The sequence below is a fragment of the Barbus barbus genome, assembly GCF_936440315.1.
Source record: "Barbus barbus genome assembly, chromosome: 23".
Taxonomy (NCBI): Eukaryota; Metazoa; Chordata; class Actinopteri; order Cypriniformes; family Cyprinidae; genus Barbus; species Barbus barbus.
Window position 1 is genome coordinate 676,795 of NC_136751.1, and position 19,689 is coordinate 696,483.

The 19,689-nt window shown below is 35.6% G+C and overlaps 1 protein-coding gene across 1 annotated transcript; it reads right to left on the reverse strand.

Annotated features, from left to right (window-relative positions):
* Positions 1–4,753: 4,753 nt before the first annotated feature.
* On the reverse strand, positions 4,754–13,385 carry LOC306842624 (neuronal acetylcholine receptor subunit alpha-3-like; the record flags this gene model as incomplete). The annotated part of the gene is made up of 5 exons (XM_079373585.1): positions 4,754–4,882; positions 6,454–7,510; positions 9,462–9,571; positions 11,405–11,449; positions 13,221–13,385. The coding sequence occupies 5 exons, from the start codon at positions 13,383–13,385 to the stop codon at positions 4,754–4,756; spliced, it is 1,506 nt and encodes a 501-aa protein (XP_079229711.1).
* Between the last annotated feature and the right edge of the window lie 6,304 nt (positions 13,386–19,689).

Genomic DNA, 19,689 nt, shown 5'->3' on the forward strand with positions numbered 1-19,689 from the left:
TGGTTTAAGCTGGTCCTTAGCTGGTTATGTGGTTGGACCAGCTTAAACCAGCTCAGACCAGAATCCCATGCTTCAAAACATACCTAACCAGTTTATGTTGGTTTTTTTCAACAGGAAACAGTTTTGCTTAATTATTTTTTGGAACCTGTGACAAATCTAAATCTCTATATATATAAATAAAAATAGATAATATTCAGTATATGATCCAAAGAAACTAGTAATTAACTACTCGAGTAGTTTTTTGATCCAATAGTTTTTTACTCTTACTCAAGTAAATATTCAAACTATTACTTTTACTTGAGTACAGTTTTTGGGTACTCTGCCCACCTCTGGTGTTTATGTAGTCTGAAAATATATGAAAAGAGGACTATCACTCACCTCGGTGAAAGCCACGCTTGTCAAAGAAACCTCTCCTCCAACGCTCAGAGCGATGACACGATCCAGAGACATACGATGCTGGAATTGGGCAACTTCGCTTCCATTCAAATACACCTTCAGATTGAAAATGACTACATTCAGATATCTTTTCTGATCATTTTGCCTTTGCATGATGCACCCAATGAATAGGACCAAACATCAAAACACACCTGATAATTTTCTGAATTTACGGCAATCATCAGGTCAAAGCCGCTCCCCTGTTTCAAAGCTAATCCCAGTTTCTCCTCTCTTCCCCATGACCCTTGTTGGCGGCTGTTCAGGACCATGCAGTCGCTGCTGAACTGGGGCTTGATTTGCAAGGCAATGTCGTCTCCTTCAGACTCTCCACACTTCAGATTCACCGCAAAGCTGCAATGATCAAAGACAACGTGAAGAAGTGAACTAGCTGCTCAAACACACTTGCATTTCTAGTCATGAACAGAGAGATTCACCTCTCACATCCAGAGGGAACAGATCCCTGAATGAAGATGGCTTTGCCAGCTTTTAGTCCTCCGGAGATACGACTCACATAAGGGACGCTCTGCATAGGAAATATAGCATTCTGCATTTCTGTGTTATGATAAGGTTTACAGCCGACTTGAACACAACTATCTCAAAAATGCACAAGTTAATTTAGAAAGGCTAATATATGTCAGGAGTTTAAGAAAGACCGAGAGATCACTCACGAAGCTGGAGATGGTCTGGAAGCTGGACTTGAAGGCTGACTTGCACTTGAAGCTCATGTTGTCGGTCTAAAAGGCTGATGCACAGGTGGATTATAGGTTCTGGATGAGCTCTGCAGGTGGTGGTCTTAGTTTTATACTTTCGGTGGGTAGGAGTGGTCTAGCCTTCAGGGGGGTTTTAGCCACAAGGGATTTTAAAAAGTGTAGTTCATTTTGGCTTAGCTACCCAGAGGTGAAATGTCAAGCGATGATGGACAGGATCATTTGCGTTCTCACAACAGTTTTGCCCAAAGCCACATTATGCATCAGTGTTCAAAGCTTAGAAACGGTTTACAGTTAATCTAAGTTGACATTTCCATGTCTTTTGTGCATGATTATTGGATTTTATAACAATTAACCTCATAGCCACCTGCTTTCAGAGTTTTACTCGTATGCATGCCTGGAATTACCGTTACTTTATTATTATTATTTATTTTTGTCTAACATTTTTTTAAATTGGAAAATAGCTATTGGTATAAAAAGTCAAAATCATCATGATACACATTTCCTCATCTTGGTCTTCATATTCCACATCAACCTAGTATTATGCATCAACTATTCAATGTTTATCATGCATGTCCTACTGTTTTTACTGCAGTTGTATTGTATTTAATCACTGATGTTGTAACACGTTCGTGTGACAGTAGTAGTAGTGTGACATTCATGTAATTTATAATATGTCGTGAAATGTTAATTCCAGCCAGAGGGCAGACCTGTGACTTTGATTATCAAATGCCTTGCTCAGTCAGCAGAGTTCTCACACGCTCCTAAAGGGAAAAGCAACATGCAGGATCAGAACATACTGTTCTTAAGACTCTTCCTGTACATACACGTCATCCCTGAACGGATGGATTTCCAATAAATGCCACTTGAACAATAGTGGCAATCAGCTGTAGCTTTTGCTTATGTTTTACAACTTCCAGACTATACAAATCATTGTAAACTATTGTGTGGTTTGAGGCACTTACATTACATTGCTTACAGTACAGTTTGTCAATATAAGTATGTTTCTTATTAAGAATCAAGCAATACATTTGGTGAAATAGATCAAATGTGACCCTGGAGCACAAAACCAGTCTTACTGTAAGTCGCTGGGGTATATTTGTAGAAATAGCCAACAATACATTGTATGGGTGAAAATTATCAATTTTTCTTTCATTCCAAAAATCATTAGGATATTAAGTAAAGATCATGTTCCATGAAGGTATTTTGTAAATTTCTTACCATAAATATATCAAAACTTCATTTTTGATCTGTAATATGCATTGCTAAAAACTTCATCTGAACAACTTTAAAGGAGATTTTCTCAATATTTCGATTTTTTTGCTCCCTCAGATTCCAGATTTTCAAATAGTTGTATCTCAGACAGATATTGTCCTATAGACTTAAGACTGGTTTTGTGGTCCAGGGTCACAAATCAATAAATACAATAAAGATTATAGACTGTTTTACACTAATATACAGTCCAGTAAAACTTGTCCATGTTACAATCAGTTGTTGATCAGTCATTGATTTTAGTTATTACATATGAGACTTGTTGGACTAGCTGGAAAGGCAACATTAATTTGTTGTTGGAAAATATATGACCATTTAATTTGCTTGTATGTTTCAGCAACATGCAGAATTATCTTCTGTGGTTTTGTTCACTGTGTTTGCCGTTTGTGTAAAACCAAGCTATGTTTTCTGTTATGCTGGAGCATGTGCACAGATTTGGGAAACATTCAACATTCAGTTGCACGGCATACAGTTATATACTTCAGGGATTAAGCATTTTTGATGTGACTTAGTTAAAGCCCTGATGGCCTTCCCTGTAGTGCTCCTCATAAATCAGTCATGTTGGTTAATTCTTTAAGTAACATGTTGTCAACATGCCAGTTTATGCATAACGAGTAATAAAATGAGTAATCTGATCACCCAATGATGAAAATAAAAGGAAACCCACGTACCGAAGGAAAAAACCAGTTGGGTCTGGAGTGAAAAGGTTCATAGGCATTAATTGCTTTATTTAAAATCTTAATTTCACTGAACATTTGGATTAAGTGTGAAAAAGCTTAAGGAAGAATCTAACCATTTTCTGACTTAGAAAGCCTTGGATTGAAAGCTTTACTGTTTGCTGGGAATGTACAGTACAAATGAAGATCCAATTGAATACACTTGCTATTATTAATAGGTTGCAACGAATATTATTATTATTATTTTTTTGAGCATTTGGAGTGCATTTTTGCCTCTCAGTTTGCTTCAAGTCTAAAGGAACAACTGATTTGGTTTTAACACTTTATGTAAGCTGTGTTAACTTTCAGTGGCCTCGATATGCACGACAGTAATTTACAGTGTGTTATAAAACCCGGGGAAGACAGTGAAATTCTCACAAAACTGAAGATAAATCATTTTCAGCCAGACATCAGCAGAACAGAAGCTCTTCATAGTTCTCAGTCTTTCTTTATTTGCAGGATTCCTTGAAAGGTTAGAAATGTGCATCAAGGTTTTACGTCATAAATTGAGAATATGAACATATGCAGTGAAACAACACCCTTTGCATGTTCGAAAAAACATTTTGACAGTTATAGAGACCCAGAATGGTCTTTTCTTTTCTTTTTTACCAGGGACTTGCTCAAAGGATCCACTAGGTGGCGCTGTTTACCTGAAAGTAAGCTGTTACAACACTCACACAAGGAGATGGTGGCTTTGCCAAGTCTGTATTTTTAAAAACATGTCTGACTAAGTGTTTTTGTTAGTTTCAAATATTTTAATGTAACAAAATGATCATACGTTACGATAAACAGCAGCTGTATCTCATGAAGAGTTTACAGACAGTCAGATTTAAAGGAATAACATTCAGAAATAAAGACCACATCATTATTTCCAGTAAACCATGCTGATATATTTCTCTGAAACACAAAAGCAGAACTTCTGAAGAATCTTCACGCATTACAAGGACTCGAATGGACGGAAGTCTTTTATGAACTGAACCCATTCATTCATACACAGCTGACTAGATAGGGAAGATTATCAGCGAGCAGCTGTAATTTCTGTTTATCTTGACTTCCAAAAATACAGCACACATGTTTGTACAGACTACTTTTACGCTGCTTCTTTGTCATTTTGGACCATATACTGTGATCTATGAAACATGGAATAGACTGAGATACAAAACACAAAAAGAAAGACCACATAGGCTTGGAACAACTCAAAAGATAAATAAATATATTATTTGAGTGAACTATTAATTTAAGACGATACTTGAGTTCTCTGCTAGTTGCACCAGCCTCTGATACTCCATTTACAGGCCAAATAGTCTGTCCAGTCATCGGCCACATGTTTCTTTAGCCTTATGTAATGTAACAAGGTTGCATGACTCTGATGGAAATAGTAATTGACAGAGGAGGACAGTAAGCCGTCGGGTGGGTACTTAAACATCTCTTTGAAGGTCAATGATGATCCTGATTTTAGTTGCTCCGTTTGATCTCTTAAAGGTCTCAGAATCAACCAACCTGTAAACTGATGTCTTTTAATTAAACTCTAAACGAAACATAATATAAAAACATAAAAATGCTGAGTTAAGGTTGCTGGAAATTAGACTCTGGCTATTGAAATGTTGGGATGCTTGTGTTGCCTCACATGTCTTCGTTCATCAGCAGCGGCTGCAGGAAGAGACCAGCCGTTCCCAGAATGCACACGAGGACAAACACCCACAGAAAGATCCTGTCGATCACCATCGCCACATACTTCCAGTCGTCCTGGACCTTTACAGACGAGGGGTGGAAGAGCAAGACATGAACTCTGGATCAGATTTGATATGCACATTTCTAAGGCCTCTAAATGATCAAACTTCGCTGTTAAACCTGTTTCTACTTCATGTCTTCTGTCGTCTGATTGATAATTCAGAGTTTTTTATCCAATAGAAGTGTATCCAGTTTAAGTGTAATTGTACAAACATTTTTGCTGTCAAATCTTGATTTTGATCAAGTAAACATCAGAATAACTGCAGTCATATCTCCAGATGAACACTTCCTGGACTGAAGCAGCTCGGCTTTACTTGATTCTCCATCAATCTTTTTCTAGAAACATCAGTGCGTCTCAAATCTGATCATCGGGATCAGATACAGGAACTTAAGTATGTAGTTGATAGACTTCAGCACTCCAAAACTAAAAACATGCTTTATTTTCCTCCCTTACAGGATCCCCTGCTTATTTAACATGAAATACTAAAGACCTAGAAATAAAAAGTGTCAGTAATAATAATAATAATAATACAGTCAAACTAAAACTTACCAAACTCAGACTCCAGAAATAATTTTTTATATTTTTTTACTAGTTTATAAATGTAAGTGAGGATAGCAAAATAAAGTACACTGTGACATATTATACCCAAAAATTCTTCATACAGTGGACTAGCAGTAAAAATGATAAAAAATTGGGCGCAAAAATGATTCAGACCTGCATGTTTTGCTTCAGTGTTTTTTCTTTAATTACTAATGTGATCTTTTTCCACCACAGACTGAACCAAATGAAGCATTGCTTGATGATTGGTTGAGCTAAATTGGCTTATCTAATTGTGTTCTTATATTTAACATCTGACAGCTATTCAACAGAATACTAGGGTTGGGAATCAAAAATCAATTCCAATTCCAGAATCAGACACCTATCAATTCCTGTGTGTGCATCTGTTATTTTTAGGAGGCGAAAATGGGCTGTTAAAAATCTATTTGTCTTTGAGTCATTCATTCATGAGATTCATTCAAAAACACTGATTCATCCAGTAATGAAAGTAAATACTGAGTGATTCATTGAATCATTCCACTCAAAAAATCTATGAGAATTGGTTTAGTTGTCTAAAATGTTTTCTTCAGAGTTGTGAGAGAACTACAACCTCCATTTAAAAATAGGCTCAATCTTTCCAAAATCATGCGGCTCTATTCTGCACACAAACAGCTCTTAATCGAGTCAGTTTTTATGCAGCCCGCTCATTTTTGTTCATGGTATTCAACAGCAATTAAATGTTTTGCAAAGAGAGACACAGAATAAATATGTTTCATATCTAAAAGTTTTAACTTTTTTTAACCACATTGGAATCGAAACTGGGAATCGATAAGAAGAATGGGAATCGGAATTGATCAAATTCAAACAATACCCAACCGAATACATTGCATACCTTTCTATCAAAGTTATCTGACATTATGAATTTGTTCTGACACAGTTTAACTTTTCTAAATTATAGTGAATAAACTGTGATAACGTGAGAAATGTTGAAGGTGTCTGAATAAATTCTGGCTTTACTGCATCAGACATTATGATTTGATGTCAGTTCTCTCACCTCCTTGGCCTCGTTCTGTAACCTCATGTTTTCGGCGATGTACTTGACGCTCTCTATGGCGTCTCGGACCTGTGGAGACATGCACAGAAACCCAGCGTCCAGAGACTCAGAGCTGGAGCACGGACTCCCTCCGTCTTCTGCTCCTTCGCTGGAAACATTGGTGCCTTGTTGCTTCCACATGCATCGTCCGTCTCGACACAGAAAGCCAGGAGCCGTCTTAGACGCCTCGCTCAGGTTGTTGAGCTCGGTGGTGCACAGGAGCAGATGAGGCCGGCGCGAAAGATTCGTCTGTTTGCTGGAAACCAGACCTGGAGTGTGAAGAGCACACGATCTGGTCTTCCTCTCCGGGTCTTTCTCAGGCCGAGTCATGAACATGACCCGAGGGAGCAGACCGAGGAAGACTTTCTGAACCCAGCCGGGCATGGTGTGCGTCTTCGGCGTGCGGTAATGCACATTGAGCACAAACACCGTGATCACGATAGACAGAGTCACAAATATCATGGTGAAAAGCAGGTACTCTCCAATCAGAGGGATGACGAGAGACGTGGACGGGATGGTTTCGGTGATGACTAAGAGGAAAACAGTGAGGGAGAGGAGAACAGAAATGCACAAGGTCACCTTCTCTCCACAGTCGGACGGGAGATAAAACACCAGAACGGTCAGGAAGGAGATGAGCAGACAGGGAATGATCATGTTGATGGTGTAGAAGAGCGGCAGGCGGCGGATGTAGAGCGAGTACGTGATGTCTGTGTAGATCTCCTCGCAGCAGTTGTACTTGATGTCGTGCTTGTATCCCGGAGCGTCGATGATCGTCCACTCGCCGCTCTCCCAGAAATCCTTCAGGTTGATGGTGGAGCCGATGAGCACCAGGTCAATTTTGGCTTTGTCGTAGGTCCACGAGCCGAACTTCATGGTGCAGTTCTGATAGTCGAACGGGAAGAAGGTGACATCGATCTTGCAGGAGCTCTTGAAGATGGCCGGTGGGATCCAGGTGACGTCTCCGTTGTAGCGAAGAAGAGCTTTCGTTTTGTCATCCACCTGGAAATCTCCGACTGCGCTGTGGTTTGGAAACAGAAATGGATCGTGAAGGAATGACGAGGTCAATGGACCTTTTTCACATGTTTTTTTTGTATATAATATATATTGTTGTATTTTCAGACACATAACCAGTACAATCACAAGAAACTAGTCAAAACTAGTGATGTCAAACGATTAATCGCGATTAATCACATCCAAAATAAACGTTTTTGTGTATATAATATATTTGTGTGCACTGTGTATATTTATTATGTGTATATAAATGCACACATGCATATATACATTTTAGAAAAATATGCTATATTTATAAATGAAATATATTTACATATAATATAAATTATATGAATATAAATATATACTTGTAAATACATGTACATATTTTCAAATTATATACTGTATGTGTGCATATTTATACATACATAATAAATATACACAGTGCACACACATGTATGTATATATATATATATATATATATATATATATATATATATATATATATATATATTATGTAAACAAAAACTTTGGTAACACTTTATTTTAAGATGTCCATAATACAGAGTGATTACCTAGTTAAATACTTAGTAGTAGCCGTTGTACTTAAATGAAACAAAATGCACTTATGGAGCAGCCTGTACTTACAGTTAGTAATGATGTAGATGTAATAGACAGCTATTGTTACACACATGTATCAGACCGAGTCTTTTACACAACTACTGTATTTATATAACTAAAAGATTGTTACATCTGTGTTGCAGACATTATACAACGTAATTATAAATGTAAGTACACAGACATAAGCTACTTAAAATAAAGTTTATCAAGATTGCACTTAAGTGTACTTCATGTGTATCTTTACTATAAACTTTATCCAGCTGCACCTTAGTCTGATTTAACCCACCAGTACACAGCTAAAATACATATAATACCTTTATAATTACATTACAATTACAGAATATTACACAAACATAAGCTACTTAAAATAAAGTGTATTAACATTGTACTTAAGTGTACTAGTAGTTGTGTAACAGACTCGGTCTGTAACATGTGTAACAATAGCTGTCTATTACATCTACATAATTACTAACTGTAAGTACAGGCTGCTCCAGAACTTACATGGTAAGTACATTTTGTTTCATGTAGCTACTAGTAAGTACTTAATTAGGTAATTACTCTATATTATGACACCTTAAAATAAAGTGTTGCCAAAACTTTTATTTTAGATGCGATTAAGTACTAATCAAAATACAACTACACAAACAAGAAGAGAAAGAAAAAGACAGAAAGAGAATACAACCTTTTGCCCAATATGACATCATAGACAAGGGGAAATAATATTGTAATAATAACAATTATAAAATAATAATAGGCAACAACCTAGGCCTTTCTACCTCACAAGCGTTACTTAAGGAAAATGACCATAGTTACAGAGAGCGAATAGATTTGCAACAGTGTCAACTTTATGACAAATAATTGAGGAAAAGAAAAAGTCAAATACTGAAATTAAGTTTAGAGAGAAAGATCTTTTCACATTTGCAGGTTTCTCAGCAGCGGACGTCTTCATAGTTGTGTTAACTTCGAGAGCAGTGAATGGGAGAGAGTGATGTCATTAATCGCGATTAATCACATCCAAAATACAAGTTTTCTTGTATTTATACATCATAAATATACACCACACACACACACACACACACCATGTAAACAAAAACTTTTAATTTGGATGCGATTAATCTCGATTACTTGTTTGACAGCACATGGGGGAGTACCACAAATATATTTTTTGCATTCCCACTTGCTCAAATAGCAAAAGAAAAACTCCACGCTAGTGTTTTCATGACTTCCAATAAAAGAAAAACAAATATAGAGAGACTGATAACAGCAGTCATGACCCTCGCATTAGCATTAACTAGTTTTTTTGTTATTTGATGGTAATATAACACAAATAATAGAGTTATAAAGAACGGAGAACTTACTTGTTGTACAACACAATGTCTGGCTTCCAAATCTTGTTGGATGGCACACGGATAAACTCAACGCCTCCGAAGTCCTTGGGATTCCACCTGAGCTTATAATCGTTCCAAATCTAGCACAAGTAGAAACACACAGAGAAATAAAACAGTATCTGCCACTGAATAAAAAAGGTAATTGCAACTTTTTATCTAACAATTCTGACTGTATTTGAGTATTGAGTTAATATCTCGCAATTCTGAATTTATAACAAGCAACTGCAAGTTTATATCACACAATTCTGAGGAAAGAGTCAGAATTGAGAGATATAAACTCACAATTGCGAGAAAAAAAAGTCTTGCAAATCTAACTTTATAACGCACAATTACAAGTTTACATCTCGCAATTCCGAGAAAATTCAGAATTGCAAGACATAAACTCACAATTGTGAGACAAATGTCGGAACTGTGAGATGCAATTACCTTGTTTTATTTTTTATTCAGTGGCTTCCATGGTTTCCAAAGTGATTTATTTATTTATTTATTTTTATTACTGGAGTACATTTTGCAAGAAAATATGGTTTCAGTTTTTCTACTTAAAAATTTCATGTTCAAAATTCTGTTTTACTTTGTGAAGTTCACTGCAATTACTGAGTCAAAACTGGGTAATAATTGACTGAAAGCCTTTATGTATGATGCATTATGAAGATATTCAGAATGTGTTGTAATTGTCAGTCCTCTGTCGTGTGTGTCATGTGTTCCTGCCTCATGTTTCCAGATTTGGTTTGTTTCCTGTCCTTGTTATATGTAATCATTAGTTAATTGTTGTCCAGCCGTGTTTGTCTAATTGTCTATGATTAACCTGTGTATTCATAGTCCTGTCTGTTTAGTTTGATTTGGTCTGGTCTACTCGTTACCCCCGGTGTTTCCTGTCTGTAAGCCTTGCCTTGTCCTGCCTTGTCATGTGTTTAATGCAACAATGAATATGTAAGTATTATAAATGGGGCTACAATTATTAAGTTACAAGGAATTATTACTGCATTAAAATACTTGTAAAATGCATTATATATAAAGGCTTCAAGTAAAGTGTTGCTGGATTTATTGTTTTTCAGTGTAGTTTTATGCACACAATATGATGCCCAGATATTTGCAGCATGTTTGCGTGTTATGCTTAATTAATTCAGTATTCCAGGATACAGCAAACACACGATCAGATGCTGATGAGGATGAAGGGTTTGAGTGTGTTTCAAAGACGTGGCTGTGAGCCATGCTCTTATCTGTTATTCTCCAGACTGTCTCAGGTTAAATCTGATGAAGCAACAGCACAGTCCCGTCGTCACCGAGAGGAAAGGACACATTGATCCCATTTAATATATTTTAGGGAGGCAATGCCAACTCAAGGCACATTTAATAGAACTGACACATCAATAGATGCACAGTTTCCAGGTCAGTTGCTTAAATTGTCTGTATGACTTGCCACCCAGGTGAATTAATTATGTATTAAATTCAATTAGCTTGATTAAATGTGATTATTGATTTGCCATTTAAACGTTAATGAACGGCACGATTAATTCAGGAGGAGGGCACAATGCTTGATTTGCTGTATGAGGTTTTTTTAATTATTCCTCTTCACATAATCACTCTCATGACAAATTATAGGACCTAGAACCGATTTCCAAAAAATATATTAGACAATTAGACATTTGGAAACCAATAATATTGAGATCACAGTCCCTATGAATATAATAATATAATCTACAGCTCCTCACAGTGTTTTGTCTATTGTCTATTAGGATTTGTGTTTAACATCCACAACTTCACAGCAAGCATCTCATTCCACCGGGAATCAGATCCACCTGCTGCACCAATCATTGTGAACAGTGACCGCAAAAGATAGTGAATACAATTGTGTCCAATTATCTAAACGAATCAATGACCTCTGGATGTGCGTGAATCATGCATGAGCTTACATGTCGCAGCCAGAGATTGGTCTCCATAATCTGGTTCACCTCATCCTGCGGGAAAAACAAGGAATAGAGAGTCTCTGAGAGTTGCAGACAAATCACCTGTGGCAGAATAAACACGACGGCTCTGGATTAATATTTTAGAGCTTAAAGAAGAAACATGCTGTCATGAGCAATCATTCTCCAGGCATCAGTCCAGAGCGGAGCGGAGCCTCTGTGCCTCACAGATGGGCCACCTGAGTCCCGTCGCCTGAAGGAGCTTCATGATGCACACAGAACCTCCAGCTGCCCACAAACACGCTCTGTGTGCAGCCCAGCATCTGAAGGTTTTCTTGAATGTTAAAAAAAAGTTGGACTATTGCAATCCAATATTGCAAAAAAAAGTATATTTTTTTAAAATATGTTTCAAAATATTTTAAAAAGTCTAATTATATTTTTTTAAAAATTTTTGTATATTTTTTAAAATATATTTAAAAAATTTAAAATATATTTTTATTTTTTATAAGCATTCAAAAATATTTTGCCCTACATATATTTCAACACAAGAAACCACAATAACATGAGAGTTATTATAGTTGACTTAAACTAAAATTAAACCGTGAACAAAACACTTTCAGTACTTAAAAATGAAATAAATGTTAACTGAAATAAAATAAAATATAAAAACTTAAAATTTTATTTCAGCAACCAAGGCAACGTTTCTCATTTTCATTTAATTTAATGTACTAAAATAACTCAAACTAAAACTATATAAAAATTAATTAAATATATAAATATATATATAGACATATTTAAAAAAAAAACTGAAATTAACTAATAAAAATTACAAACACACAACAAAATGACTGAAACCCGAAAAACAGTCTAGGTCAAAATAATAACAAAAAAATATATAAAGTATCTGAATGATATTAAAATAACACAGAATGCGTCACATTTGAAGAAAAACTTTGTTGTCTTTAACACGTGTAAACATATCAAATAAATGCTGTAAGACTGTAAATGTGTTTTCTTGCCACTGAAATACATTTTGAAGGTTGAAACTAAATATATATTCCATTTCATAATCATATTTCATTGAGCTTTACTGTTTACAGCATACTGTATTTAAAATATATGTTGGTCAGGAAAAAATGTATTGTGAAACTTACACATTACACAATACATTTTCTTATATGCCTTTATATTGACATCTATGACAATATGAGCCTTTAAAAAAAATTTAATAAAAAATAAAATAAAACATCCAATAGTCTGTCAAAATTTTAAATCAGGCCACTAAAGGTGCTGGCAGAGAAATGAGAACATTTCAGAAGTTCATATTTAGATTTCCTCTGTGATATAATACTAAAATCATTCTTTGTTATGGTGTGTTTGTTGTTGTTTGCGCTTCCATCCTCAAAAAGCATGACATTTTCATGGGATATGACTGAATGCACAGAAATAGCAGAAATGCATTTTTGCATCACATAGACCTTATCATTATCAAGCTGAATTAAACAATCTAGAGAAAATGAATGAGAAAGAATGACATAAGGAAGGAAATACAGTGTTTAATAGAAGTGAGACGTTCTCCGTGACTGAGGCGGGGAAGAAAGAGGAAAGATGAGAGGAAACCTGAAAACTCAGCAGATCATGTGCTCATTCACGCCGACGGATGGATGTGTGTCTGAGGTCAGAGACTCTGAAGCTCCAGCTGATGAGTGAAACACACTCGCTCTCTGAAGAGACTCATCATGAGAACAGAGAACAGAGCCTGATCCAACCACAGAAACCAGGGTAAAACAAGTAAACACACCTGGATTTGTTCACAGCCACTTACCACTTTAACCAACTGTGACATGGACACTTCAAACTGGACGATGACGGGGTCGGACACGTTCTCCACCGGTCTGATGTACTGGTTATAACTGGAGAAGATGACCGAGAAGAGCCTGTGCTCGGCCTCAGAGCCACAAACCCCTGAATCTGGAGCAGAGACGTTCATCACCGCACAGAAGAACCCAACTCCAGTGTTTATCGTGCACTACAGGAGCTGAAGCTGCTAAATCATGCATTTCTTATTACGAATGGGCCCACTTTATATTACTTTCACTTCACTTTCACTTTCACTTTCACTATATTAGGTACCATTACCTATGTTGTACTTACATTTAAATTAATAATTTAATATAATGCACTTATTGGGTTCAAACATGTTTTTACACTCTAATTATATTACATCTGTAATTACATTTATAGTTACACTGTTGACCCATCCCTTACTCTTTAACCAGTATCCACCTCAATAGCAGCAATTCAGTATGAACACAATACGTTCATTCTACTTATTTTATGTAATTACATAGCAGTTACGGCCACCTAATATAAAGTGGGACCTTATGAATTAACATCAGCATATATTCTTAGCAAATGAAGAATACAACAAATTGAGCAGGCAATAATTTTCAGACACTGCACAGTAATTGGCATCGATTTTAAACCTATTTTCTTGACAATATATTGATTTTGTTTTAATTCAACGGGGCTAAAGGCCCACATTAAGAGAAAATGTGCTGTTCACTGCGGCTTAAATTTATAATTACAGAACAAATATATACGTTGTATTGAACATTAATGGAGCAACATATTTTGTGTGAAAATAAATCATTCAAGTTGTTTATTCTGTTTAAAAATCTTATAAAAGTATGAGGTGGCAAGAGGGGCCTTTTACCCCGTGATACAAATAATTCAGCTATTAAAATAATAATAAAGTTAATACTTGTTCAAAACAATCACTTAAGCAAAGTTTGTACTATTTTCTGCTTATTTTGAAAAATAAAAGAATTATTTTTTGTTCAATAAATATGCTGTCATTAAAATATGTTAATATAAAATATATATTTTAAAATAAAGAAACAAAATCATTTTAATAAGTAAAAATTCTGAACGTATTAAAGGAGATCCAATGATAGCTGAAACATATATTTACAGTAGTAACGAGAAATTATATATTATATGATTTGATTAATATCATGTTTTTAAATATGATGGTTTCATTCTGAACATGTGATTATCTCTAATATGGACACATACATAATATATATGATATTTATAACTACATAATATATGATATTTACCATCTGAATCTAACAATATCATGTCAACAAATGGATAAGTCAGTGATCTATTAATTATGATGTTAATTACTGCACCTTTAGCCCCAACAGCAGGGGCGCTTTTTACCCCAAATACCATACTTTTACAGATTCTTTCGTTGTTTAAAAACTGTTGCTTTAATTATCTTTGTTTGGAGACCTTTGTCTCAAAATATATGCTACTTAAATCTACAACATTTAAAAAAACATAATATATTATCTCAAGTAAGCACAGAATCAGCTTTGGGCTGCTGCGCGCGATCACGTCAAAGATCAGACAAATAAACACCTGCTTCTTGAAAAGCGATGTTTTGTAAAGTGCTAAGCCATGTGTTTGTGCCATCTAGTGGTTTAGAGGAAAATAATATCAAAGGTGCCTTTTACCCCGGGGTTCCCTACACAGGGTGAATTCAGATAAACCGGGTGACTGCATGCACCTCATCTCTTCTGCTTCAGAAGAACACATGCAGCACCAGAGAACCGGCTCCTCTGAAGCTCATAAAACATGCATTACTTATTTCAATCAACATTTATTTAGCAAATGAAGAATACAACAGAGTCATCTTAAGCAGGCGATGATAGCATTAAGACTAATTTTCAAATATTGTATAGTAATCAGAATCAATTTTTAAAACGTTTTCTTGACAATATTTTGCTTTTATTTTGATCCAATTCTGATAAATTGGGACACTTTTGCCATTGAGATGACTGGGAAATGTCCCAATTATCCTAAATTAACTATATTAACTATAATCCTGATTACAAGTGAATAAAATACAAGTTAGAACGTCAGATCTGATTTGAGACCAAAGATTTTATTAGACTGAGCCAGGAATGAATGATAAAAAGCATTAATTTTGTTTGTGCTGAAAACGCGTTTAACATTTTTAGAAAGAGCTGCTGTCAGGTTTCTTTGTGACAACTTACCCCATAATCTGTGAGAGTAGGGCATGCTGTCACAGATGGTCAGCATGAATCAACTAGAAACAGACTTTCTCTTGCGACCGGAGGGTATTTTTACTGATTAAAAACATTTAATGATTTCTGGCATTGTCTCTCATTGCTATCTTGAATTCATAGACCGCAAAAATAAAACATTTCATTAAACAGCCACAAGTCCTGCTTTACTCACCAGACAGAAGAAAAAACAGAGAGTAGCAGGTGTGCAAAATGACAAGAAGTCTGGTTTTCATCGTACAATCCGGAGAACTGATAGAAGAGTGATCCAACAGAGTCCAGACAGGGACAGAGAGAGGGAGAGGGAGACAGAGGGAGAGAGAGGGAGAGAGACACAGAGGGAGAGGGAGAGAGAGAGAGAGAGACACAGAGAGAGACAGAGAGACAGAGGGAGGGAGAGAGAGACAGAGAGAGAGACAGAGAGAGGGAGAGAGAGAGAGAGAGGGAGAGGGAGACAGAGGGAGAGAGAGGGAGAGAGACACAGAGGGAGAGGGAGAGAGAGAGAGAGAGACACAGAGAGAGACAGAGAGACAGAGGGAGGGAGAGAGAGACAGAGAGAGAGAGAGAGAGAGAGACAGAGAGAGAGATAGAGAGAGGGAGGGGGGGGCTCTTTCAAACCAGGAGAAACTACCCTATCTGTTAGGAGAACACAAGAACTGCTGTGTGTTTGTCTGCCTGTCACCATAGAAGAGAAAACACTCAATCTGCCCTGATCTGATGTTTCCAGCACATCTACATTATAATAAACCATATTACTCTATTATATTACTTAGATGGACATTTTGCCTCTGTAAATCTGTCTAATCCCTCATCTTATTTTATTTTTATTTCTAGTTTATTTACTTACATTAGTACTTCATTTTGTACTACATGCTAAATACTTTTATACATTATTATTATTCTTTTTCTTTCTGTTAATACATATATGCACTATTTGTCAGCAGCCCAGCTGCAATTGCTTTGGCAAAACAAATGTATAGTTTTTGTCATGCCAATAAAACACACTTGAATTGAATTTAATTGAATTGAATTGAGAGAGATTTAGACCAAACCAACGATTTAGAACGATTGTCACGCTCTTGGAGATTTTCTTGAATGATAAAAAAGTTGGACTATTGCGATCCAATATGGCAACAACAACAAAAAAGTAGATTTTGAAATAAATATAAATATTTAAATATATATTTTTTTAAATATTAAAAAGTCTAATTATACTATATATATTTTTTTACCATTTTTAGTATATTTTTGAAAATGTATTTTTAAAATTAAAGTTTATATTTTTATAAGCATTCAAAAATATTTTGCCCTCCATATCAAAGAAGCCACAAAAACATGAGGGTTATTATAGTTGATTAAAACTAAAATTAAACCATAAACAAAACACACTTTCATTACTTGAAATAAAATAAATGTTAACTGAATAAAAAAAAAAAAACACTTTAAACTATTTATATATATATATACATATATAGACATGTTTAAAAACAAGAGAAACTAGCTAATAAAAATGACAAAAGCACAACAAAATTACTAAAACCAAAATGAAAATGAAACCAGAAAATCTAAAAATAAAATTTGTTAAAAAAATAAAAACTATAAAGTATCTGAATGATACTAAAATAATACTGAATTAAGATTAAGTAAGCATTTTAGATAACCAACCAGCGAGAGAGGAGGACAGAGCGAGAGCAGAGCATCTGTAGACACTGTGATCTACAGCAAACACTTTCTGCTGATTTCTCCTAAATATCACAATGTAAGGGGAACATTTCCCCCCAGATGTGAAGCACTGATCCCATCATTTACTGAACTTAGTGATACTGAGGAAATGCCCTTCATGACAACAGCTGCACTCGCTGCTAAATGTGTGTTAGACATTCACAACGTTAGGAGTTACACACAGCTAACTCTAATCTTTTCATTTATTTAGATGGATTTTATTTATGCTATGTTGTTTTTTATTGTTTCTTTTTATTATTTATATATATACAAGTTAAACTGAAATGTTTTTCAAAAGTTAAACTAGGATTAATATGGGCATTTTTCTCAATGGCAAACTCAACATGCATCTTAAAAACACAACGCACATGATGCAAGGTCATATAATGGGATTATGACTGTACATGATAAAGCACATGAGATTTTATGGTTTCACCATGAAGTACACATTTAATACCGGCTCATTGAGAGACTGGAGGGTTTTTATACCTCAGAGAAAGATCCAAATAATAGAATAAAAGATCATCCTGTAGTCCATATATTATACAACGTGTAGCCTAATAAACACAAAAACATGTCAGAACTTCATTACATGGGCATTTTTCAAAACACTTTGCTACAACTGCTAAATCTGTCTCTGTTTCAATATTAATAGCTGTATGAGAATAATATCCATATCAGCATGACCCTAATGTTTGCTGAAATGATGTATGTTTCAAACAGCTGCAGATTCAGACTGAAATCCACTGAAATCTCCATAACTCTCTCACTCCCACAGTCCGACACTGGCCTGTATGGATGTTTGGCACCGTGTGGATGTGAGTGACAGATACAGACACAGCCAGCAGGTGGCGCTGTACATATAGTGATTCACACCAGGTCAGATCTGTATGTGCTTTCAGGTGAACACAAGGACAAACACAGAAGATGAGAATAAAATGACAGCTTATAAATGCTTGCGTAGCGAAGGTGATCTCCAAAATCAACCTAATCAAGCATTCAGACAAGAACAGACACATTTGGGCTGATTTGATTAAGATTTTGCCAAAATGAATCAAACCTTGTGTAGGCCTATCTATCGAGACCACTGAAAAATAAAACAGAAATATCGGAGGCCATGCTTTACAGGAAAATACTATTTCAATCTCTCTACTTCATAATTGTTTTAGTTTTTATCAAGAGTTATTCTGAGTGAAAATAGTTTAAAAGTAAACTGCACCCCAATTTTTTTTTTTTTTTTTAAAGATAAATTAAATAATCTTATCCAGGCTTACTATGTAGAGACCGATAAGCCATTTGTAGCTTTATTTCCCTGAAAAGTGAAAAAAAGTGACTAACAGTGGCTCAACCAATAACAAGAGTTGGTGGGTGGGGTTAACTTGTTTCTGACCAATGGCAGACAAGGGGAGTGAAACCTGTTTGGGGAACAATCATAAATTCTGGAGTTCCATTTGGTTTGACTTGAGCTTCAAGCAGTTTGCGGCCATATTCTGGGTCAAATGATTGCTGATGTGGAGAAAATCCTCTACAGTGACATTATAATTACAATAATGGCACGGTGACTGTGTCACTATCAGAGTTTCATGCTCAGTTCATCACTCAGAGCTGAGCTTCATGTCTGCGAGTTATATATATATATATATATATACTATATATACAGCGGTGGCCAAAATGATTAGAACACTAGATTATTTCAGCAGCTAAAAAAGTCAGTTATGTCTATCTTCTGCTGTAGTGTGTCAGTAGGAAATATCAGTTTATGTTTCCAAACATTCATTTTGCCATTAATTGTAATAATCCAGTGAGATTTTTGAGATCTGATCTGATCATCATCAGTCTGTCTGGAATGACATGAAGAAACAGAACAACTGAGACTGAATCCAGAAAGAACTGTGTCTCCAAGACGCTTCAAGAAACCTCCTGCAAAGCTCCTGAGAAACTCTGCTCAAATGCACCGAGGAAAAAAGCTGCTTTAAACACCAAGCATGCTCACAACAAATGTTGATTTAATTTAGTTCATAGAAGCTAATTGATAAAGGAAAATCTATTTATCACATTATTTTTGACAGCATCCTCATTTTACAGCATTTTTACTAGGGGTGGCACGGTTCGGTAAAGTGCACGTTCTTTTAGTGCCTAAAACTTATTAACAGTTCTGCAGCTTTGCAGGAGGTTTCTTGAAGCGGAGACACTGTTCTTCTGGATTTAGTCTCAGTTTGTTCTGTTTCTTCTGTCATTCCAGACAGACTGATGATGATCAGATCAAATATCTGTGTGGAGCACTAAAATCTCACTGGATTATTACAATTAATGGCAAAATGAATGTTTGGAAATGTAAACAGATATTTCCTACTCACACACCAGCAGAAGATTAGAAATAACTGACTTAACACCATTTTTAGCTGCTGAAGATACTAGTGTTCTCATCATTTTGGCCTCCACTGTATCTCTCTCTCTCTCTCTCTCTCTCTCTCT